This window comes from Vigna angularis, chromosome 9 (genome assembly GCF_016808095.1).
Source record: "Vigna angularis cultivar LongXiaoDou No.4 chromosome 9, ASM1680809v1, whole genome shotgun sequence".
NCBI classification, from domain to species: Eukaryota; Viridiplantae; Streptophyta; class Magnoliopsida; order Fabales; family Fabaceae; genus Vigna; species Vigna angularis.
The window spans coordinates 438,654-464,380 of NC_068978.1; the positions used below are offsets into that span (position 1 = coordinate 438,654).

The window sequence follows — 25,727 nt, forward strand, 5'->3', positions numbered from 1 at the left end:
TAAATTTTTACAGACATCAAGATGAAAACAGTGGTTAAAAAAACTTGTCCCTTTTCTTGAAAGATTGTGTTTAACCTCTGCATGAATTTGCTGTGTGATGCAGACACAGGAGATATCCTTTTCTTGTCAGCATCCTTTCTTGTCAAGCATTTGATTCCAAGCCAACGTGAGCACAAGCAAAAGAGTTAAACAATCTCAAAAGTTATTACTTATCCATCAGATGTCAGAGAATTCTTTGCAAGGTATCACAGCATGTGTTTCTGCAAGCCAACCGTGCGGCCTCAGTTGCTTGTGTACAACACTTTGTGTTGGTTGTTGTCACAATCACCATAAGATGAGGTTGCAAGCAAAAAGGCTCCAACCCTCGAGAAAGTGAAAGCTTGCAAGAGCTTCAAGGGGGACCAAGAGGGACCTCTTTTTCATAGCATTGCAGCATTGGATTGGATACATCATTATCAGTTTTCCTTGGTGCTTAAAGAAGATTAATTAGAAATTAATCATTGCCTCATTCATGCCAAGCTTCTTATCAAGATCTGCTACAAGACAAAACCTGTAACAGTCTTTAGTTTTATCATCATACAAACTTACCTAACATCATTTTCAACTGTTACCTAAGGTGCCTGCCTGCCTGATTAATAACACACTCGTGAACAAATTGCAGTTCCACCACTTGAAAGAGATGCATGCAGCTGATACACACCTAAATTCAGCTTTTGCAACAATTATCTTTTGGGTGTTTTTACAGCCTAACTTGCACCCAAAATTGAAATTTATCTTATCTCAAACTTTGATTCATTCTAATCTCCAAATTTTAAAAAGGACCATGATATTTTAACAACTTTTTTTAACAACATTTTGACAACAAACTATGTGTCATTATTTTATTGTTCTGTATATTTGAAACGAACCAATCACAAGCTACCACATAGATTATTGTAAAAAAGTTGTCAAAAAAAGTTGTTAAAGAATCTTTTTCCTTTTAAAAATAAATAGATATAACCCTTTTAACCTAATAAAGTTAACTTTCTTTTACATCTTAAACAATATTTCAGACTAATATTTGAGTAAAAACATTTCATGTAACATAAACAACTCAAATTTTACCATATGTTTAGTATGTAAAAAAAATTCATATAATTGAATTAAAATAACTATATTTATACTGTATCAAAAGTTTGAGATATTAACAAATTCTAATTTTATATCCAATTTTAGAAACTAAAAAACATATTCTATCAAATGTTTGATAAATTTATCTTTGATTAATTTATGACAGAATTTAATTGATCCCTCTTATTAAAAGGATTTTTTCCCAAAACCTGTTTTCTTTATTCATAAAGTTAAATCTGAAACCTGGTTTAAGGAATACAAGTTCAGTATTTTATCATTGAACTAAAAGTCTATTTACCTTTCATTGTGTTACTGACAGCAAAAACTAATATCAGATAAATTTATGGATAATGATACTTTGACAACAATTTTTTGATAATATTTTAATATCATTTATGTGTCATCCTATGATTGGTTCAAAATTACTCTACGATCAATAATAATAATCATAAATACCAACATAAATCAATCACAGAATGACACGTAGATGATGTTAAAATGTTGTCAAAAAAAATATTGTCAAAAAAAATATTGTCAAAGTATCATTATCCTAAATTTAAATTTATAGATAGAGAAATGAATAAATAAATGTAAACTTCTGGCAGTAGGGCATTATAATACTACACTCTAGATGTGATGATTTTAATAATATATACTCTTAAGACACTGAAAAGTTGTTTGAAAAGAGAAAGAGAGAGAAGATATGGAGTCTGAGTGTGGTCTGGAAAATAGAGTGACACGTTTTATGTGACAGAAGAAGCAAAATGGTATATGATAAAGAGCATAAATGGTAGATGCAGGCAAAACATAATAGGAGGGAAAGTTGGATTGGTTGCTTTGTATATGGCAATTTTTCGTGTCACGTTTTACTAGTCGAAGAAAGGAAACTGCCATCTGAAATTCCCAGAATAGGCTTCAATTATTAAGTGCTTAAACGAAGCATTAACTAAAACACAAACGAGAAATGACACATACCCAACTATGAAAAGCCAGTTTCTTCAGATAAACTGCTAGGGACCATAGTTTATGATGTCTTATCAACTGTAACATCTCTGTAAGTAAAAGCTACCTACATATATATCAACGTGAGATTTCTGTAAGTAAAAAGCTACGTCATATTAGACAGTTGAAACCTCAAAAGTACATGTTCAAACTTCAAAAAGTACTATGGAATCGTGTTATGTTTTTCATATAATATATTCACACAACACTTTCTAGTTTTTACAACATTAATTTTTCTCTCTGGAACAGTAATTGTTCTATCCTTCTTTATACAAAGTTTATATACAAATACTGTTTCTCAATACAAATTTCAATGGGAACATAAGTATCATGATTAAGTTTCGACACATAAATATTAACATAAGTAGTAGTTGTTGGAAATGTAAGTGCGAGTCTAGGTCTCACGTTTGATAAAAATGAGAAAGTAAAACACTATAAAAGACCTATTAATCCATTACTTTAAAATTTTAGGTAAGGAGTACTGTCAATCACTCTTACGTGGTTAGATCCAAATCTCATTAGTGTTTGTATATTCACAGTAAATCTTCTTCTCGATAAACCCAACAGTAGTAGCATAATAAGAGAAAGTTAGACCAGAGACTTTTGTCTGGCTACAACATGACAAACACTATAAAATTATTTAATTTTTCTAAAAGGAAATAGCTAAAACTGTGTTTTATTCTTGTTCTGGTTTATAATCTACTGGGTGAATATTACTTAAACAATAGTGATTTGTTAAGTTTAAGGGATCAAGAGTGTAGCTGCCATTATTGCTAAGTTACCCTTATGATGTATGAATCTCTGGCTGTTGCATTGTGACAATCTTTTGAAGGAACCCAAGAATAGAAAAACTACCTGGTGAAATTTAGTTGTCTCATTTGTCAATTCTTATCAAATAGCTATAAGTTGCTGAAAAGGGTATGACCACAATTTGAATAGTGGTTGGTTGAACTACAGGTTAGAAAGTTTGGTTTAAAATAAATCCCAAATTTTAGTAAAAAATTCCCTTTGCAACCAAACTAGCTTCTGGTTTATGATTGATTCAAAGAATGGTTTAAATATAAGTTGCTGAAGAAGTAGTTTACAATTGTTGAAGTTAAAGAAAATGTACACTACAAACCTCTTGTCAAAAAACTTGATTCACCATGTTGTTATTTCATTTATACAATCAATAATACAATTTACAAACTCAATAATACAATTTAAAAATATGAGTAGATACTTGTAAAATTGCAAGATACTACAATTTAAAAGCATTGTTCCAAGTATGGAACCCTCTGCAATTATTTGAAAGTACATCATCACATTCTGACTCTTGAGAATTTTTTCTGGTATGGACTTTTTCTTTTCTTAAATTGCAATGGAGTAAATGAGTGTGAAACATAAAGTGCACACCATTTCACATCCTTAGTTACGTAGGGCCTACCTACTACATCGACATTGGGAAGTGGTGACACCAATGTCCAGGTGTAATTGGCAATGAGAGCAGCATATTCCTCTTGCATGGCTTTAAGGCACTTCAAATCTATGGTTGTTGCTTGCTTGTGTGATTAGAAGCTTCGTCTAAAGAATGGTGAACAAACACAGAAACAGAAGGCCTCCAATGATTACATCTTGAAATTAGCCACAAGAGCCTCCATGAAAAAGCCACTTTACTGTTTACAAAAATCAGACAGCTCATTCATTCAAGATATTCTTAAGTATAAAATAATTCATGCATCTTAATTTGAAAACTAATACATTGAGTTAATGTCTCTGCTGGCATTGATTTATCAGAAAGATTCTACTTTTCATCTGAGTTTTTGGAATGATTAATTTATGGAGCATTCACAATTTAGTGGTTAAGCTAAGACTTTAATCCGTGGAACAACTTGGAATTTTGGAATAATTGATTCATGACAATGAACATCACATAGAAGACATAAACTCAACCAAATAGTTAATTAAGACAGAGAGATGGACTTTAAGCCTAACTCAATCTCACAAAACCAGCTTATAAGACGAGGTTTCCACCCACTTATATGTTATAAATTGGTCTTATCTCTAGTGTGAGACTTCCAACAATAATGATTATGTGTTACTTTTATATTATTTGCTAGATTTTGTATATTTAGTTGGTGTTCTAGAATGGAATAAGCTACTGTGGAAGGATTAAAGTGATATAAGTTTTTTACACATGAAAAGTAAAGAAATTGAAAGTGTGGACAAGTCTATATCCTAGGAGGAGATAAAGAAAGCATAATGCAGGACAGGGACAGAAGAGTTTCAGAGAAGATACTGCAAATCCACCAACAGGATTAAGAAATTCAGTATACCACACCTTTTATAAGACAAGTCCATTCTACAATACCACATTATTCTGAATTTCAAAAGTGGGGTATTGATCTTATCTTGGATTTTTAGCCCCTCATAACCTATAGACATGAATATACCGATAAAAGGCAGATACAGAGACTAGAAATGTAAAGTGACAAGTGAGAAGACAAATAAAAATTACCAAAAAAAAAAGAAAAAAAAAAAAAGAAACTTTGAATGAGGTATGCACTAGCAAGCTGTACGTGGGTGTTCTACATATGTTCCAATCAAGCACACACAGACAAAGGCATGTCTTAATTTTTAGGTCTTGCTATATTAAGACCTTGTAACTGTAAAATAGTGCTATCTACTTCTATACATAGCACACACCATTTATTGTTGTTACATCACTCACAAACTCCATCTTTCTTGTTCTTGTTCTTGTTCTTGTTCTTTTTCTTGTTCTTCCTGTTAAACCAAACTTCCATAACCAACACCACCACTGAGGCAATTATTGCAAATTTCTTGCCACATGGATCTTCAAAGGCAAGAGCCATGCCCTTCTGAGAGCTTGAACATGATCACATTTTCAGATACTATGCCATGCCAAAGATCTTCCATAGACACTCAAAGAAAGAGGAATCACACAGAAAGTGATGATCAAAAGCACCCAAATGACTCAAATCCTCGTGTCTTACTAGATCTAAGTCTCTCCAACAAGGATTCAGGTGATGATGATGAGTCAAAGCCAGAACTCAACCTCCTCAATTGTTTCCATACGAATTTCTCTGAAAATTCATCAGAATCTAGTCAGGGAAATGAACTGGATCCCCGGGTTTTCTCATGCAACTACTGCCAAAGAAAGTTTTATAGTTCTCAGGCACTGGGGGGACACCAGAATGCACACAAACGTGAAAGAACTTTAGCAAGAAGAGGATACAAAGCAGGTGCAGCAGATTTTGGACACACGTATTCCACCATGCCTTTTCTTCCTTCTCACGGCTTATACAACAAATCACTTGGAATTCAGGTTCATGCCATGATTAACAAACCTTCTCATCAAGCACCCATTTTTGGGTTGTGCCGTTCCAATGGGTGGCAGAGGCAGCCTTTGGATTCTCAACCAGCAATTGGAAATTTTCGTGTGGGGGCAGAATCTGAGTCATCCTTGGCTGATAGTGTTCCAAAAGTAGGCAAGTTTTCCACAAGGGTAGTGACAGAGGGATTTGGAGGTCACTGTTTTGGTAGCTTTGCTCATTTGAAGTCTAAACAAGAGAAGTTGCAGAAGCTTGACTTGTCCCTTAAGCTCTAAGTAGTTACCATTCAACATGCCATACCCCAGTTGATTTGTGTCTTTTCTCATTGTCCAACACCTTCACAGCTGTTTCCTTTTTCACTTCTTTTGTCCTCATGTATCTCTTGCTCCACCAAGTCTAAATGCATTTTGGCTACTTACCAGAGAGCTTGTGTTTTGCTTTTAATGTTGTTTGCTTTATTTTCTCAGTCATGAATAATGGCTTCTTTTCAAGTTGAAACTCCCATCAAGCTTTAAATTGCTTTATAACAGCATCATGAGTACATCAAACTCTCTTTTCTTCGCCAATTCTTAAAGAGGTAGATAAGTTAGGTCCTCACAGCTTTGAGTTATTCAATAAATCTGACATGAAATTGATTCGTTTCAAAGTTAAAGAAGTTGATGGATCTGCATGTGTTTGATTCATAAAAAGCAGCTACTAAAGTTTATTTCACCAGACTACTGATATTTTAACTATGTTTTGGTCAAGCTTCTACTTATTATCAACTTCCCATCCCACTACTAGATACTTTGCATCTTCTACTCTATGAATTGAAGAACTCTAGTACCATGTAGTTATTGGAGTTCCCTTATTATTTGACAATGCAGTAAATGTCAACCTGGGACTGTTTGGATCAGGGCATATATGTCTGACATTTTGGGTGACAAAGGTCCACACTATGTAGAAATTTGGATGGTTGTGAGTGTCGTTTTTTCAAATTCCTATGGAAGATTGGTCCACCAAAATGCACAGTTTCAAAGGCTGTGATTGTCTCACTGACTCCTACTTTGACCCACCTGTAGTTGGAGAAATCGACCATCTCTATTGGGATCAGAGAAGTAGGTGAGGCAAGCCATGTGAAAGTAAGCCAAAATGACACTCAGCTCTGCAATCACATCATTTTAAAAGGAAATGTTACAGATTAAAATCTTGAATCTTGATGGTCCTGATTTCTCACCTAAAGATATCTCAAGGGACAAACAAATTTGTAGGTCCATATCCGCATGATGTTTACACTAATCTCGTTTTAATCATGAAACATAAGTACTATGATGAAATCAAGGAGCAAAAGCAACTGAAAGTCTAGTCATTATGACAGTTAATGATCACAGTAATCTCACGCTAACAAAGGATATATTATGTACTATAGTCTGTGGTCTGCATGATTTGAAATGTTTCCAAAGGTGGATTTTGAGTCTGAGTTTTCCTCTTGAATTTGCATTCTCTGCTGAATTTTTATATACTGATGAACACTGATTTTAATGTTTTAAAATATGTTAAAAAGATTTTAATATACTAACGTCAGAATATATTTTTAATGCTCAGCAGAACGACAAAAAAAGAAGAAAACTAACAGAGAATATGGCCTATTTCATCTTCCTATGTCTAGCACTTCGGTTGAGCTGTCTATTTCACCTGTGCTACCATACCTCACTCTTCACCATTCATCCAATAAAATATTAAGAACCTTTAGTTTTGCCACCCTACCAAGAAAGAAACACAAATGAACAAATCCAACGCAAAACGTGGACATGAAATTCTGAATCTAAACTTGCTTTTTCTTCTTCTTTAAGATCTTATTTGATTATTAAATAAGATTGTCTGTCCTCACCTTCAATAGAAGATAGGAAATGAAAGTTGTATCAGTGTCAACATCTAAACTAGGCTACTCAAACTTGTTTCTTCTTTCTATTCTTATTATTCTGCTTTCACTTTGGTTTGGTATCACTGTTTGTATCTATGCTCTTTATCAAATAGGAGCATACCAAATAATAGTTTTGATTTTCATTTCAACAAATATAAAATCATTGTTTCTTTAAACTTCTATTGTCAAGTATTACTGGTTAACAACATATGTACTTTTACCAAATTTATGTACCTTCAACCGGAGGTTAAGTGATTATGATATCCAATAGTATATGTATCAGCAGCAGGTGAGGCATTCAAAATTCTGTCTGGATGCTTACAAAGTTCATTTTATATGAATTAAATGCATATGATTTATTTTTTTTAATTTTTAATTACATACATAATTGAATTCAAATTGTCAATTTTTTTCAATTAAATTCCAATTATTCGTTCAGTGAACCTTTATTAATAGACAAGACCGATATTCCAGTGTATATATATTAATTAAACATTTCTTGAATGGATCAAAAAGCTACAAGATTCAAGTTTTCTTACCATTGAGTCTAGCTTAGTTAGGTTCTGTTAACTACAACTTTAAATGGTTTCATTTTTAAGAAATGAAAAGCGTCAATTATTTCATTAAAATGACTAAAAAATCATTTCACTACAGTGCGTTTATACATCACTGTAACTTGTAAAACAGAACAGAAAAAGAATGGAGACTTATGCAACGTTCATAAAAGAGCACAACAAGAATAAAACTTTAAATTTATGTAAAATTATTACTTTATATTTTATTTAAAGCAATCAAATTAGGAAATAAATTGGAAATAAATTTCTGCCTTTCCTTTCTAGAACTCATTTCTCAAGCACATGATACCAAGTTTCTACATTCAGTAACTTTAAGAACCAAATGAACAATCTACAATATACAAATCCTTGTAATCCCAATGACTGCATTTCGGTTGTAATCATGTTTGGATATTCCCAGGCATTGGTATGAATGCTGATGTTCGTAACTGGTATCACAAGCAGAGTATTATATACTTTTATAACAGAAGTGAGTACGAAAAGACTGCAATGGAAATTCTGGGCAAATATCAACATCATACACTTACTTTTTTATTGGTACCAATCCAACCATCTAACCAATCTAATCTAAGGGGTTGACAAATTGAAACATAGGCTCTGCAATGGTACTCTACTCATACACCTACTTTTTTATTGGTAAACTTGCCAGCCGATCAACACGGCAAATATCAACATCATACACACATCCAATATTTTCCTTCAAGCTCTAAACACTCATTCTAATAGGTATTCAATAGAAGCTTAGGTATCTCTATATCCAAACCATCCACAACAAATTCTTTTGTGTATGATATTTTATTGCAGGAGACATACGTAGTTCTATACTAATAATCATGTTTAGATAAGATTATTTTGGGCAGCACGTGAGAGAAAATGAAAATGTAAAAATTGTATGGAAAAAGCTCCCCAAAGTATATCTTCTAAGCCACTGTTTTGTAACAAGATCAAAATAATTGCATCCATTATTCAAATATTACGAATCACTGTTTATAGATTGCAAAACCGAAATCAAAATCATAAAAGGGGATAAGAATGCAGAATCTGTAGAATGGAGAAAAATCTTCCATTAGCAATGCTGTAATTCTATCTTATGTGTGCTATCTTTTTTGTTCAAAAACCACAAAAACAATACAGCCATTTCCAATCTCCAGTACAATTTCTTCCAACACTAACTAAAAATCTAAAGCAGAAGTCAACAAAAAACAATGATGTGTAACTGCCTAGATTCACACTTCAGTGAACAAAAATTACAGGAGATTTTATTGAAATTTCAATGTCCTTATTTCCTTTCAATAAAAGACTTGACCATTTGCATCCATCTTACATACTCCGTTTTATCCTTTTGTTTCATGTACTGATGCAAGAAAACAGCAAGTTCATCATTTATGCCCCTTACTTCCAAAAAATCATAAAGGCTGTCTTGCAACGCATCGTCCAATTCCCTGTCAAGAACCAACAGAAAAAGGTGTCATTAACACAATTCCAAATCTAAGCAAACAACCAGGACTGGAAATGAGTGAGTAAACCTACGTGAATTCCGGACCAGCATAGGGTTCAGTTATTATATTCTCATTTGCAAGTATGAGCAACTTTTTTATCTCTACACAGTCAGGCCAAGCAGAACACGTAATTTGCAACACACCATCACCTTCTCCCTTGGAGATAGTGACAATTACAGTAATATGCATCTGCATTTCATCAGAATTAATTACACCACCACCGCCTTTTGTTGGAGTTGGAGCAGGAACAGCGCCATCAAACATGGTGACTTCAAGTTTAATGTTTTCATCAGCATGTCGTTTTTCCAATGTAATCCACCGCTCCCCAGCTCGGCCATCCACAGTAAAGGAACCAAACTTCGTAAAAGGCTGTAAAACAAGAGCGGCCATCATAAGAAGTCATGCTCTGAACACGAATACATAGCAGTTCAATTGATACAAAGAAAAACGCTAAATCACTCTTTAATGCACTGTATTGAACACACGACATTACAAACTGAATCTTATTGGGGGGAAAATCACAGAATGTTATAAGCCAAACGATGGTAATTTCGTGGTTTTAAGTAAACTTTATCCGATAGTACGATTAGAAAATTGTTGAAGCTCTGAAACCTTATCAGTAAGTAGAGGTTAGAGGGAAAGGAGAAAAGAAAACGCACCTTGTCGGGAGGAGGAGAGGATTGGAGCTCGTACTGAATCTCGTTGCGGAGGAGTCTCAAAATGTTACCCTCGAAAGCTTCTTTGCGCATTTCTGATATGTAACTTCTTCGGAATAGGTGCCGAGAAATGCATAATTGCTGCTGTTGATGGTGAAATTGGTGTGTTAGGGTTAGGGTTAGGGGTTTTCTGAGGGAACGAAGTAAGCGTGCCATTGAAGATGAACAGCACGAAGTGAAAAGCACAAGCACAAGCACAAGCTTAGGGTTTTGGATCAGATGAAAGGGTTTATGAAATATGATTGAGACTACTACAAAAATACTAAAAAGAATGTTCGTGACATTCACAGATCATAAACAAATTTATTCTCTAATCTATAAATAAAAAATAATAATTTTTTTTCCTACAATGCTGAATTTGTTCTAAAATTAATTTTGGTAATGAATGGCTAAATATGTTGGAATGTGTTATCGACTAAATCATGGAAAAAAAAATATTTATAAACTGTTAAATTTGCAACCGTTCAAGAAATTTAAGGTGTGCTATGTGGTTATTTCCTATTTTTACTCTAAAATACAAAATAACCATCTTATTTTAAATTTACTTTATAATTCCATATATTTAAGCAAGAATAAAAAAAAAAAGCACCTTTATTTAGTTTTTTCATCCATCTATAAATCTTGAAAATATAAAATAAATTGAAATAAAAAATTATTCCGTTGTACCTAATATTCTCATAACACTTACAATTTGAAGCAAAAAGCAATTTTAGTAATTTTCATTTTTCAATGTTTTTAAACATTTTCCAAAGATAAAATCATAAATCAATTTAAATTTCAGATTGGTTACAAAATAATTAGTGATAGTAACCATTGTGTCGCACATTTTTATTTTTATTTTGTATATTGTAATTTTAAGAAACCATGGAAGGAAAAAGAGTAATTTCTTTGTTATTTTTTCTTATGGTAAACAAAATTATTTTGGCGAATATTGTCTTAACTCATCTTGACTTTTTGACCAAAAAAATTTCTTGATCAGGTATAAATATCAATTATATCTGATTTTTTAAATTAAATATGAAGACACAATAAATAAATAAATAAATATATATATATATATATATATATATATATATATATATATATATATATATATATATATATATATATATATATTCTCGTCTCATCTGTGTACCTGTCTTAATATTTGTTCACGAAGTTATACTTATCATATTTTAAAATATTAAAACACCTCTAACTCAAGAATTGAATATACAGACGTATGGCTGAAATGTACTGTTGTACCAAAATAGAGCATTTCCTATTATAAAAAATCTATAGATAGAGCACCTTTTTTCCCAAAGGAAAACATAAGGGTCGTAAGAAGTCAACTTCTGACTTCCAAGGATCTCACATAAATTTTTCTTCCGAATATCTAGAGGTGATTGATGAAACATTTAACAGCATTAAATCCAAACCAAAAATCAACCAAGATGAACATTCCACCACACCAACCAAACTATTGCAGTTGCATTCAAGCCTGTGAAATTGATATACTCAAATATTATAACTGTCTCCAACCATAACCATAGACGAGCTCACAGCTATTGCCTCAAACAAAAGTCTAAAGTAAAGTACTCTTTTCTTGTTTCAATTCACAGAGGAATAAAAGGCACTGAGTTGACTGAATTTTGGTCCAGTGTTGGTTTACTCAATCCAGAAAGAGTTGAAGGAGGAAGGAAAAAGAAGAGGTTCTAGTCCAAAAGCATAGCATTTTGGATTCAATTAACGGGTTAATCATCACGTAAGACAGACAAAGCTAAAAAGCGTACAGCTTTGGCATAAAAATATAACTTACAGGAGTTAATCAAATAAAAGAAGGATGAAGAGTTGAAGGACTAAAAATCAAATTAAAGGGAGAGGATGAACACGCATTTAAAGTTTACTCCCTTCGACATTCATTATATGACCATAGCCTAGAAAAAAAATTATTAATTTACTGGATCCTTACATGACTGCAGGCAGCATAAATAACAATTACTTTCTAGCTTCCACATATATAGCAACTAAATTAATGCACCAAAAATAGCTTTCCCATTTATATTTTTCTTCCTAATAAAACTTGAAAAGTCTTTCTCAGAGAAAGGGTTGACAACAGGTTTGGTAACCTCTGGAGGATTAAATAACTAACCATTTTTTGAGCAAAGGAGAAAGAAAAAAACCTATAGCTTTTGATCATTTCAATCTAATAACTTCATGAATTTCTAAAGATCCTAGTACCTTAAGAATCCCCTCCACTTTGACTCTGGCCTTTGGGATCCTGAAGAGAAGAATTTGGGGTTGCATCTATACCCTTACTCTCTTCACGTAATTCTGGCTTTGACTTGGGAGAATTATGCTTACCAAAATTGTCTTCATTATCAGCTTTATTTGATGCAGAATCAGTGGGACTAGTGTTTTTTGGTGAAGAACTTAACTGTTTTTTCTCATTATCAGTCACCTGATTTTTTGCTAGGTTGCTACTTGATTGTTTCTCTGTTCCAACAACAATCTCCTTCACAGCCTCTTCAAGTTTCTCAAGTCTCACTCTCACCTCTGAAAGTTGGGGATCATATTTTTCTTCCTTTTCCTCTGGGGGATTTAGTTCCATTTCTTTTTCTTTTTCCTTTGCTTCTTCTTCTTCCTTCTGCTTCTTTTTCTTCTCAACGTCCTATGAAGTGCTTCGGAGAAAAACCGTTATCAGGGAGGAAAATTAACAAAAAAACAGTGTACCATTCATACAATTATTTAAATGTTCAATTACAAATAAAGTACCCACAAATAACAGGTTCAAACAAAACATAGAATATATAGTCTAAGAAACTCCAATGTACTTTAAAATAATTCACTTTATCTCTCACTAATTCTCAGCAAGTAATATCACAGTGCAGCCACCGCAAGCATTTACAGAATGTAAAGAGTATCAAAGATATAGTTTATACATCATCAGCATCTAGCTAAGAAAATAAAATGGATCAGAACACTGAATAGCCTATACGAGTCTTGTTAGATTGTCATACAAGAAGTTTCATTCCTAAAGGATTCCATAGAAAGTACTTTAGATAGAGCCCTCTGAATTGAATGGTCAGACTATCATGAGGGAATAAGATGATCACAAGCACCTACCAACATTTATACGATGAACGAAAACCGCCCTTATATTACAATACCAGAAAAAGGAAAGATAACTTACCGCCTCCATTTTTCTTATTTCATAACGAGCATATTGTGCCACCAAATACACAGCTGTGTGGAAAAAGAAAAAATCGATGATAACGGTAGAACATTTTGAAAAGAATAAAATAAAACTTTAAAGGGTGAGCATCATACCCAAGGAAGGCAAGCAGGCAAAAAAAAACTGTACAAGATGGAAATCAAACCTGACCAAGAAAAACAGAGATACAAAGTAAGATTTTTTTTCCCTTCCTTACTAACAGTATAAACAAATATAGTTATCTCCCCCTGCCACCACCCAAAATGTAAACTCTTACTTTAGTTTTCGTATAATATACACCCAACCAATATAGTCTTTACCTGGCCTTTAGTTTCACTCTGGTCTGTAACTTTGGAATTCATGATTTGCTTTAGTGAATTTCCACGGCCTTTCTACTAATGTTAAGGACCAATATCAAGGAGAGTCGATTGTTTTAGTTCCTGACTTTAAAAATCATCATTTACATTAATCATTCTCCATTGGGAAAGCTTATTACACGAACTTATTTGGATTTAATGACTACAGAAAGTGACTTATGATCTACTTACAAATTATTTCTTCAATAAAGTTCAAAATGTTAGGTTATCAGAATAAGTTTATGATATAAACTCTAATGTAATTTTTTAATATTAAAAAAAAATGAGCAAAACTTTCACATGGTGTTTACTTGCAGCTTGAAACTCCCAATTTGTTAGAGAATAAACAGATAGCGGTAGTAAAGCGCAGATAGAATGTATTAAGATCATTAAGTAATGTTATCATCAGTGTTTGGTTCTAATGTGGAAGAAAAAGGTGCAAGGAAAAAAAGAAAGGAAGGTGCTCGACGAAATGCCAAAACGAAAAAACATAGAATAAAGAAAGAGGGATACCCAAACTTCTTCTTCTTAGGGGGATCGGTGAAAAGGATCTTAGCGGCAGTCACCATGTCGAGATTCTCCAGCTGCCGATACCTTTCGTCGGCGACGATGTTTTTGTTGTCGCCGTTGTTGTTACTGTTTTTAGTTGTTGTACAAAAGGAATAACGGGTTCTGGAGTTGCTGGAGAATGACTTCGCCAGAAACTTGAATCGCTCCGAGGAGCGTAGCCACCTTACTCCGCCGCCAAACATAGGTTCATCGCACAAAACGCCCACCACTTTGTTATAATTTCGGATCCACCATACCCGCCCCGTTTCTACTCCCCATCTCATTTACTGAATTATTTATCAAAATTTGGAAACTATGCGATTTTTTTTTTATAATTAAGAGAAAAAATTACCAAAAAAATAATGATAATCGATTATTCAATTGTCTTCTCATTGTTGCTTAACTTCTTTGTTTGCTAATTTATGTAAGTAATATTAAAAAAAGTAAGCTTAATTTTGGATAAACTATTTAATTACCATTATTCATTTCATTTCTGTGTTAAGATTCAGCATATCTAAATTATTAATTATATTTTTATATATTTCACAAAAAATAATTGAAATAAACAAGAAATGATTATTTGTTGTTGTCTATAATTATTTAAAGATTTTGTTATGTATTTCCTATGGACAAAGAAACTAATTTTATATTTATAGTAAAAAAAATGTATTTTCACGTCACAATTATTATAACATTGCGAAAACATATTAATATAAAGTTGTCTTGGTTAAAGGATAATTTCCAAAATGATTATCAAGCATACTTTGGGATATAAAAATACAAATAGCACAATTGAAGTAATTTTAAAATTAAAATATAACAGAATTTTTCAATGGTAAAAAATAACAAAATTGTTTATTTTTAGAAAAGAATACACATTAAAGCACTGAAGAATTCAAAATGCAATAAAAAGAAATCATTTTGAATTCTACATTCTTTATCAGTTACATTTTTCATCCATGTAGACCATTAGAAGGTGTTTACAACTAAAATATAATCATAAACTTATTGAAAAGACACATTCATATAGTAACTTATTGTGTGCCCACAAAACTTAAAACGTACAATTATGTGATGTGTTACATATTCTTTTGTGTTGTAATTGTAAAAGGTGTGGATTTGGATTATTGTTTATGAAAAGATATCTTCACTTTAGTTTTTGCTTAAACATACTATAATTATGAATGGACATCAACATTGTTTCTTTATCATATCTTTTCATAAAGTTTTTGCCCAACTTATATAAAGATAATGATATTTTTAAAATATTTTATTGACAATATTTTAACACCATTTACATATCATTATGTGATTGGTCCAGATGTTTATAATTATTATTATTGATTGTGAAATAATTTTGTACTAATCATATAATTATATGTTAAAATGTTTTCTAAAAAATGTTTTCAAAATATCATTATCCTAATACTATATAAAAAAATAAAAATTTACTTTTTATAATCATTTTATCTTTATATTATTTATCAAATGAACACGTAAAATCGTATCTATTTACTATTTACCACACCCACGTGATAACCCGTTAGACCATGATTGTTATCACCCATAAACAAAAATACAACCAATTCTACCACTTTCTTAGGTCAAACTGAGTTGATTTTTTCTATGTTGTTTTGACTGACTTAGGATAGAAGATAATTAGTGTGTGCCAAATACCTAATTAAATTCTTTAATGAAAAAAAAGTTGTTAATTAAATCCATTATCATATGTTGATACCCCACTCTCCTTTCCCGGAAACTCATCATCACGCTCTTCTTTTCTTTACTTTAAGATCAAAACTCCATAAAACACTAAACACGAAGCACTCTTCATAATACATTAATATATATACATGGAACCCCTCACCCATACGCCATAATTATGACCAAACGTTACTTTCTTTCTCTTTACAAATTCTTTTCAACACGATCAGATCCTACACCCAATCCCACACCAGCTCATGCTTCAGGCACAAACGTAATTTCACTCAAATTCCAAAACCTTCATTTATAAATACATTTTCATGCGTATGTAACACACTATATATTCTCCCAATTCACACACACACACGCGCGCGCACCGCCACCGCCACCACCCACCGCCGTGGAACCCACTAGCTAACACAACCAGGCTTTCTTCTTTCTCCTCATTCTCGACAACCCATTTTCCATTTCCTAGAAATTCGGATACCCAATTGGGAAAAGCAAACAGCTTTGCAGATACCATACTCTGTGGTGAGAAAAAGCCTCCACCTTCATTTCGTATTGGACTCTGCTTTTTCTTCTTCTTCTTTTTCTTCCGCGTGGAACGGCGATGAAGTAGTTGGCGTTTTGAGCAAAACGCCGCCGCAGAATGCTGTGCAGGAAGAGCTCCAAAAACGGTGTCGCTTCGGGATCGGTCCCGGTGTACCTCAACGTCTACGATCTGACACCGATGAACGGTTACGCTTACTGGTTCGGCCTCGGAGTTTACCATTCCGGCGTGCAAGGTTCGTTTTTTTTTTCTCTCTCTCACTCACTCTCCACCCCTTTTGAATTTCCGCAAGAACCCACCTCAGATCTACGATCCGCAACGAAAAAAAGGTTTATGGGTCGCTCTCTCTCCTCTTTATTCTACCAAAAATTAATTTTTATTTTATTTGGTTGTTGCTGTGGTGCAGTTCACGGCGTTGAATTCGCCTTCGGGGCTCACGAGTATCCGTCGACGGGGATATTCGAGGGGGAACCAAGGAGGTGCGAAGGTTTCACTTTCAGAAAAACGATTCTTATCGGAAAAACCGACATGGGACCCGGCGAGGTGAAGACGGTTATGGAAGAACTCGCCTCTGAATACAGAGGAAACGCTTACAATCTCATCACCAAAAATTGCAACCATTTCTGCAACGCTGCGTGTCTAAGACTCACCGGAAATCCGATTCCAAGTTGGGTCAATCGTCTTGCCAGAATCGGTAAGTGGTAACTCACTATTCACTGTTCACTGCTATTGTCACAACAGCAACAACAACAACAACGTTAACCCAACAGAACCTGTTTGTTCTTTCTTTTTTTATCAATAAAAAACTTTTAAGTGCTGTGTATTAATCTATTAATCCATTAATCCGTCACCGGTCGTTTTCATCCCAGGTGTTATTGTTTGCTTGCATAAATTTGAAATTTGAAAATCGTTACAGTGTGGTTGTGCTGTTGTTTTTTTGGTGAAATTGTTGTATCTGCAATAAAAATATTCAATGATGTTGGAATTGGTTACAAACACGACACCATTCCTAGAAAATTTTAAATATAGTTCTTGTTGACTTTGAAAAAACAAAAGTAGTTGAATTTACGTTGACATGGATGAATTGACGTGTTTTGCAGGTTTTTTGTGCAACTGTGTTCTTCCTGTGACACTGAACTCAACAAAAGTTAGGCATCACAGAATGGAAGAGAAGCCATGCGAGGGAGAGAAGGAAGCTTTGGCGAGTGAGGGAAAGAAACCAACTTCAACACCATCCCCTGCGAGAGGGCGCAGGGGAAGGAGTAGAACCCGACGCCCACTCCCTCCTCCTTCACCGTTGATTGTTGGGTCTTCTTCGTGATCTTCATCAACGCCCAAAATCTTTTCTTTTTCTTTTTGATTTGGCCAATCACAGAGAAGTTGCTCGATCGAAGAAAAGCAACAGATTGGATTCTGAGTTTAAAATTGTTTTTCTTCATTCTTTACATCCAATAACATTATAAAAATACCAGCCAGGAATCCCGCGTTCAAAATCTGCTTTTTTTTTTTCTTTTATGCTTCTTTTTCTTTTAAAATTAAAGAAAGGTCCCACTTTATAGGAAAAATAAATAAATTTTGAAAGTAAAAATATAAACAAAAATAAAATACAAATATGATTTTTTAATATTAAATACATATTTAGCTTAGATAGAAAAAAAATTAAATACCAAACATATTTAGCTTAGATAGAAAAAAAATTAAATACCAAACATATTTAGCTTGTTTTTTTAGTAATTTTTTATCAGTGAAGTTAAATTCTCGTTTCTCTGTCGAAAGACTTGATAGAAAAAGTCGATGTGAGAAAACAATAATAAACAAAACCTAGTATTACTAAATCAATTTAATAAAAATAAAGTTTTGTAAGATGTAATATAGGTCACAATTTTTTTATAAAGTGAAAGAACTTCCATTTAGTTTACTTTACTAACATGTGTTATTCACGTCTATATCATCAACTATTTATTTTATTTTTATAACAAAGAATAAAAAATTATATACGTCAAAACTAACAAATTAATTTTATAATGAAAAATTGAATTGAAACACATTTTTCACTTTTAAACTTGAATTATTAAATTGACAAATACGAATTTAATCATTTACCCTTTTCTACTGTTATACATGCATTAAAATATGCAGTGGAAGCAACAGAGTGTATAGAAGCAGACATTATGTTTCTCTTTTCTTTGTGTCGAACTCGTAAATGATAATGAACTAATGACAAATTAGAAGCTCCATGATTTATGTTATGTTACAGACATGGTGAGATATGCATAAATCACATAATGTAATTCTCATTGGTATGTGAGACATAAACTACACAAGAATTTGGTGCTGTCATTTTCTGTCAATCTCTGTCCCTATTCTTCATTTTCTTTTTTTAGGGTAATGACTTTTGCTATTTGGACTTTCCACTTTTTCTTCTAAAGGAGCTATTCGAGTCAACAAAGCTGCATCTTAGAACACCAACTTTTGACCACCAAACCAATAATGCTTTTCTTTTCTTTTTTTCCTTTTTTTTTCTCTCCAAACATTTTTTTTTCCTAGCTAAGAACAATAACACAACATGATTTCTCTTGAAATTTATTATTATTGGATTAAATATTTGGTTTAATCATACGCCAAATCCCTCTTTAGAATAATAATCTCAAATTGATTCTTTTTTATGTTTCATTTCAACAAAATTTTTATTTTGTAAAAATTACAACAATTACACTCTTGTCGTGACGTTGTTTTCTTTGTTGAATTGTTTGTATCTTAACAATTTTATCTTAAAAATTTCATGTTCTCTTTATATATTGTAGAAGTCTTTTTTGTTCACGAGAATACTATAGTATGCAATGGGTATGTTTTTTTCTATGATTCATAATTATACAACTGAGTATATCTTAGCTTCGTGTTTAAAATCTTGATACAGTTTTATTATTAAATTTTAGATATTAATAAATATTTTTGGACTTGTAAATGTTTAAATTATTTACTCTTTTTTATTCTTTTTAATTTAAATGTTAATTTGAATCATCATTTTATACCAAAAAATATTTAACATGTTAGATTAAAGAAATATATCTATTTATTTTTAAAAATTAAAAATTAAAATATTAGATAAAAACAAGTTTAAATTTTGCATACTCACACATATTTAAACTTTTGCTATTTTAACAGAACTTGGTGAACAAATCAGATCAAGTAACAACACGCTTTATATTAATTGTTGTAACGTAAAATTTATAAGCGCTTTTTAATAGGGGATTTGGTAACCATAACATAACATGTTTAAGCGAAAGAAACGAAACATTATACTAGTTTAAATCCTTAATTGGTTAATCTATATTTTTTTAATTTTAATGATGTTACTAAATTTAAATTTAAATATGAAATGAACAATGTAGTAAAAGAAATAACCATCCTACCTGAGCTTGTAAGTTACCAAAATGCATGTTAATTGTTATTTTCAGTTAAAAAATATACATTAATTACTTTTTCATTTAAATTAGTTACCATTTTCAAGAAATTAATCTCCACAAAGCTATTGAAGTTGGAGATAGAATGTGCGTTATACTTGTCATAGTTATTATAATATTATGATTTACTGTTTTGAATCATACTATCTGATGGTAATTTATGTCAGAAAATTAATTTCAAATTAATTTAAATGTCAGAAAAAATAATTATAAGGTTAAATTTTTGTAAAATAATTTCAAATTACACAATGTTCGTTATATTTGCTTTTCCTACTCTTTTTCTCCAACTCTTAAAAAAAGATAGTGATGCATAACCAAATGTGAACTTAATTTTACTCATCAATCATCAATTTCTATTATTATATGATATAATATAGTAGTTAAATCATTGTATTAATTCTCAAAGTATCGTTTCCTAGTAAAAACTTAAGAAGTCATAAATTTAAAATTATAAAATAAAAAGGAATTTTTTACAGAAAAATTAAAAGAATTAAAATATAACTTAGCCAACAAATTTGGTTATTAACTTGTTTCATTCCATTCTTTCATATAAATTTCATAAACTCAAGTGTAACTTACATTTTTGTTTACGAACTTATGGTTAAGTTAAGTTGCTTAATGCATTCTTTCACTCTTTTTCGAATATTTTGATTGAAAAAGAAGAAAAAAATATATTTTAATACAATTTTTTTTTATAACATTTTAACATAATACGCATGGCATTTTTTTTATGGATTCATTATTTATTTATTACCATATTAACATATTCGATAAAATGATAAGTCTGATGTCAAAATATTAAAAAAAAAATCTGTATTAACGTATTATTGTCTGAAAAGAAATTATTATGCTTTTTAGCTCAAAAACTAACCTTGATTAGTGTACATAGAACTAGGAGCAATAATATAAAAGAAAATAAAAATGGTGAATAAGGAGGAGAAAATGAGAGTAGATATTACTATGAGAAAGGGTGTTGGCGTTGAGATTGGGAGTGATGAGAGTGTAAAGCTTGTATATAGCCTCAACTGCTCCTATATAGCATATAATGGAAAATTTAAAAATTAACAATGGTTTGTGTTTAAAATGCCAAAAATAAGAAACAATAATTTAATAAGTACAATAAACCAGCCACAACGCATCACTATATATTGTCTGTCTGATTTAGCTGTCGCCAAGCGCTGTCAAGTGTTCACAAACCAATTTGCATCAGTTAGAATATAAACTTCAAAAATCACAAACACCACATTGATGAACACACATACCTATGATTGCAGATAGAGAGAATCAAATGGCTTATCAGATTATTTTTTCCTTTTCTCGCACCCATTCAACGAAATTGTCCAGGATCAAGGGCCAGGCAAGCTCAGGATCATAGTCATCAAGGGCTGGATAACTTATCTGCGAATATATTAGATTATGCAGATGAGTTATAATTTAACTGCTAGATATATTATCTTTATTTTATATTTATCTTTTATCTTTAGTTAGTTTGTTATTATTTTTTATTTGTATTTTGAACTTAGTCCATATTTCTTTCTATTATAAAGAGATGATCTTGTTCGTATATTCAATACAAGAGAGATTAATCCCATACACAGTTTTTCACTGTAGAAAAGGATCCATAGAAAGCACATGAAGCAAACAATCATGAATACTTTGGAGTAAAAAAGGCTAACAAATATCTTCTCCTCTAATTAACTAACATGCAAGTGCTACCTCATTGCAAAAGCGGAAAAATCCCATCCATTGATCCATGTTTATGACCTTGTAATCATTTTGAGTCTGCCATAAATAGTAAACAATTAAAAGTCATACCATAACCAAATATTCCACAAATAGTAAACAGTTAAAAGTCATGCCATAACCTTTGTAAAAGCCATTACTCACCTTCAAATATTCCACAAATGAGTTGACTTGGGGCGGAAATGTTGAACCCAAAACAAGAGTAAGTAACTCACAAATACTCTCTATATCAATGCTTTTCTGTTTCTCCTCTGGAAAAATTTGACAGATTAGATATAGGACGTATAATTAATAATAGTTTAGAGGAACAAATATGATAACTCTTTATTGAGTAATCTAAGTTACAAAAGATTGTATGAATAAGAAGAGTTTGTTAGAGATTTTCTAACCAATTCAAACTAGCAGATAAGGGGAAAATAAAATAAAAGGTTGAGATCAGATGAATGTAAGCTTACACTATCTCAACTTTCTAGAACAATCACTTGAAATGTGAAAAATAAACTCAAACAACTTCGACGCAAATGGACAAAAAGAAGTTAATATTAATGAACAGAAAATACATTAAAGCTTACCTGTTAAACAATATTGGAAAGCATATGAATAGAAATCTGCAAAGTTTGATGGCCTGCTGACCTTTACAGGAGATGTCAAATTAAAATTGTTAGCAACTGAAAATAATTCCATCATAAATAAAATACGATGGCCAGAAACTAATTTCTACATGAATAATCAAAAAAGTGTATCACTTCAATAATTGTACCTCCTTTTCTAGGTCTGAAAGTGCCTTCCTCAATTTACTAATTGTATCGGCCCTCAATGCTTTTAAGCCTCTCCTCCACTCGTCCTACGAAATTTTGGAATATGTACGTGATTTCAGTATAAAGATGGTTAAGAAAGATACTGCCAAAACTACATGATTATGCACCAAACATCAAAGAAACTTACATTATATTAGTGGTTTCAAATATCTATACGTGAGTTTGTATTTAAAAATTGACATAATTCCAAAATAAGTTTTATGAACAATGAACATGATAATATACATACCAATGTAAAATATCCTTGCTCCTCAGCTTTCATTTTCCTGTAAAATTTTAAGATAACGATATAAGAAATTAATACTATGGTGTCGATTGGCAATTAAGTGTAGCAAATAACTTACCATGCAAGCATCAAAACCCTCACATCTGTATGATTAACCTCCATAGCAGCACAAAGTGTTTCGATTCCCTCTGGGCTGTAAACAAATTTATTAAAATATAATAAACCTGCTTTTAAAATGCAAACACCAGAGTGCATAAAAAATAGCACTTATACACCAAAAATCACTCTCACAGTTTAAACACGTTATTTCTTCATTTGATGTTTTTGTTTCTTTCGTTTTCCCTTAATATGAAGGATTGATGTCGACATGTTATGATCCACGTGATCCAACCCAAGGCACCGTTGAAGAAGGACCTCGTAGTACTTAAGTTGATATTACCTTTGGTGCAACTATCTGCTAGTACAGTCAAATTGGATCAAACTTTTTAATCCTATTACAACCTGATAACCATATCCTCTACCTCACAAGTCACCATATGACTCATGCATTTCCCTGTGCCAAGACAACTGCGGATTGCAATCACTCAAACAAACTGGTATACTAAATTTCAAGCTTACGTACTGAAAGCTGAAACCTAAACAAACCATTCCTACTCGTTAAATGAAGCAACATAATCAACAAGAAATTTCCTTGAACAGAGCCAACAGAATTCCAAACCAAAATAAATATCAAATCACTACTAAATGTCCCCATCCAATTGAAGAAACCATCCATGAAATTAGAAGGAAAAAAAGGGAGCTGCCATCACTAAATTATGTGTGAAAAAACCAGAGAGCCAGCATTACTTGAGCTTCTGACTTCCACTGCCACACTTACATCACAAGCTAACCCGTACCACCACTGTTGAGGGCTTCATGACATCTAGTTAAATATTCATTGTCCAAATTGGGAAACAAGATGTACCTGACAAGAAGCACAATAAGGAGACCTTTTGTAGCTGGAAACAAATGTGGCAAGCAGTCCATCACTAACCCTACACAACATATTCATAACGGCAGGACAGGTAGTGGGTAGGAAGAAATGATGGGAATAAATTGCCAGAAGTGAGGGGCAAGTTTTTGTGAGGAATTAGGTGAGATACGAAAGAAAGATAATCAAAGCAGCTGAAGGGTTGTATAGTCAAAGCAGATAATCATATATGCAATTCCGTCACTTACTACCAAATGTCTGATAATACAAGAATTTATCGAATTCTTTATACTTTCAAGTCTTACCCTGTTACCTTACAATCATATTTGTACTTGGAAACAGAATGAGTACTTCGGTATAATAGGAATAGGGCATTACTGTCATTTGTCCATACATATACCCCCTAAGCTCATATCTACTTGTGTAAATTCTCCTAGCTATATTAAATGAGATATACGCCTATAGCAGTTCGTTCAATAAAGGCAACTAATCATTGATTAAATGCTATCTACCTCCAGCCGATCAACGTCCAAGGTTTGAATCTTGAATTAAGAAAATGACAAAAGGATAATGCAATTCGATATACACACATTGAATGGAAGAAAAAGAAAACATTTTTAGATGAAGCACACTTACTCAATCATCCCGGTTGACCCATTAGCAAATGAATAGAATAAACTATCAATTCGTTCAGATTCCTTCGAGCTTGCTTTACTTGAAGCTGAAAAATCATGTTTGTATGATTAGAATACCGAACAATAAACTGCTCTATACAAAAACTCTTGCTAAATGGCAGTCCAATTATGTTTGACCAAAGGCATAAACATGATAAAATAACACAAACATACACATGGAAGACATCAATGACCAGGCACTTAAGAGTTTGATTCTTGGGCCTCGTTCGCTAAATTAAAGAGGACTGATTGAGGTGTACCGTCCATGCTCAAAGTACTTAACAGCTTCTATCAGTCTTTGCTTGAAAAAGTACTAAATTGACTTGATAAATACAGGGGAAATACCTTTTCCTTCTTAAGATCTAAACTCTCAAGTAAGAATTATATTCCACTAGTCCATACCCAACTACCAAAATCCCCGAACCCCACTGAATTATAATAAAAAAAAGAAAATACTCAAAATGTGTTTGTACAGAAAAGACGAAGACAAGTTCGTGGTCACGAACAGACAAGCAGAGCGGACCACGAAATAGGAAAAAGAACAAACTTTAAAAAGACCACAAGATATGCATATAAATTTCAATTAAAAGAAACACCAAGAACTCATAACCTGAGCTTTAAGAAGTGGTGATTCGAATTATTACTATGAAAAGAGGGAAAATGTTATAGAAGAATCAAAGAAAGGGTTAATTATGAAATAAAGGGGTAAAATTGAGAAATTGGGAATGGCGTACCGGAGCGGAAGAGATCGGTGGCGGTGGGAGTGGAATAGGATTGACCCGTCTTTTTGGATGCAGAAGAGCGTCGCATCTTCAACCAAAAATCCAGAAATGAAGACTTTTGAAAGGATTGAACGCGCCAAATTCAAGAGAGAGAGATAACCCAAACACGCGTTTTTCTTCCTTTTGCGTTCTCAGTTTCTGGTTCTCTCTCGGAGAGGTTGAGGATGATGACATGGACAACCAGAAGTTGCCTTTTATAATTGTCGTGGTTTTGCTGTTTCACATTGCAATTGACTTGTCAAGTTTTTATAATAGTAACTATAAAGACTAAAAATATAATTTATTAAGTGTAAGGACTAAAAAAAAATAAAAAATTATCTTGTTAAACTGTAAGGGCCAAATGAGTAATATTTTACGTTATATAATCTCGTAAAATTTTCAATTTCTTGCCTCTTTTACATCTTATAAATTCATGTATTTATTTTGAAATATTTTTTTTTGGGGAGTGTCTATTTTTTCACGAGAGCGAAAATAGTAATTAAATACAAATTAATTTTAGTTGTTTTCAATAAAGAAATTTTTAATTATCCAAAATGAACGAAGTATACGCGTTGTATAAGA

General features: G+C 32.3%; 5 protein-coding genes across 6 annotated transcripts; 2 read left to right on the forward strand and 3 right to left on the reverse strand.

The window, feature by feature from the left end:
* The first annotated feature begins 4,723 nt into the window (after positions 1–4,723).
* On the forward strand, positions 4,724–5,935 carry LOC108320527 (zinc finger protein 3). Its single transcript, XM_017551973.2, has one exon. It carries the CDS (start codon positions 4,940–4,942, stop codon positions 5,717–5,719), a length of 780 nt encoding a protein of 259 aa, XP_017407462.1. The 5' UTR covers positions 4,724–4,939; the 3' UTR covers positions 5,720–5,935.
* Positions 5,936–8,964: 3,029 nt separating this feature from the next.
* Positions 8,965–10,465, reverse strand: LOC108320649 (uncharacterized protein At2g39795, mitochondrial). The gene is made up of 3 exons (XM_017552142.2): positions 10,081–10,465; positions 9,453–9,790; positions 8,965–9,364 (listed from the first exon to the last, which is right to left on the reverse strand). Exons 1-3 carry the CDS (start codon positions 10,291–10,293, stop codon positions 9,202–9,204), a joined length of 714 nt encoding a protein of 237 aa, XP_017407631.1. The 5' UTR covers positions 10,294–10,465; the 3' UTR covers positions 8,965–9,201.
* Positions 10,466–12,051: 1,586 nt separating this feature from the next.
* On the reverse strand, positions 12,052–14,515 carry LOC108320648 (uncharacterized). The gene is made up of 4 exons (XM_017552141.2): positions 14,200–14,515; positions 13,447–13,496; positions 13,310–13,362; positions 12,052–12,787 (listed from the first exon to the last, which is right to left on the reverse strand). The coding sequence occupies exons 1-4, from the start codon at positions 14,436–14,438 to the stop codon at positions 12,359–12,361; spliced, it is 771 nt and encodes a 256-aa protein (XP_017407630.1). The 5' UTR covers positions 14,439–14,515; the 3' UTR covers positions 12,052–12,358.
* Positions 14,516–16,101: 1,586 nt separating this feature from the next.
* LOC108320650 (deSI-like protein At4g17486) lies at positions 16,102–17,982 on the forward strand. The gene is made up of 3 exons (XM_017552143.2): positions 16,102–16,724; positions 16,896–17,183; positions 17,590–17,982. Exons 1-3 carry the CDS (start codon positions 16,589–16,591, stop codon positions 17,808–17,810), a joined length of 645 nt encoding a protein of 214 aa, XP_017407632.1. The 5' UTR covers positions 16,102–16,588; the 3' UTR covers positions 17,811–17,982.
* A 2,987-nt stretch (positions 17,983–20,969) lies between these two features.
* LOC108320431 (uncharacterized) lies at positions 20,970–25,390 on the reverse strand. Of its 2 annotated transcripts, none has more exons than XM_017551853.2 (10): positions 25,119–25,390; positions 24,347–24,431; positions 22,859–22,933; positions 22,744–22,780; positions 22,457–22,540; positions 22,269–22,329; positions 21,841–21,947; positions 21,670–21,735; positions 21,216–21,351; positions 20,970–21,131 (listed from the first exon to the last, which is right to left on the reverse strand). In XM_017551853.2, exons 1-9 carry the CDS (start codon positions 25,192–25,194, stop codon positions 21,250–21,252), a joined length of 693 nt encoding a protein of 230 aa, XP_017407342.1. In that variant the 5' UTR covers positions 25,195–25,390; the 3' UTR covers positions 20,970–21,131; positions 21,216–21,249. The 2 variants fall into 2 exon arrangements, with proteins under 2 accessions (XP_017407342.1, XP_052724750.1); XM_052868790.1 differs by lacking the exon at positions 25,119–25,390 and adding an exon at positions 23,705–23,774 and having other exon boundaries at positions 24,347–24,419.
* Positions 25,391–25,727: the final 337 nt, after the last annotated feature.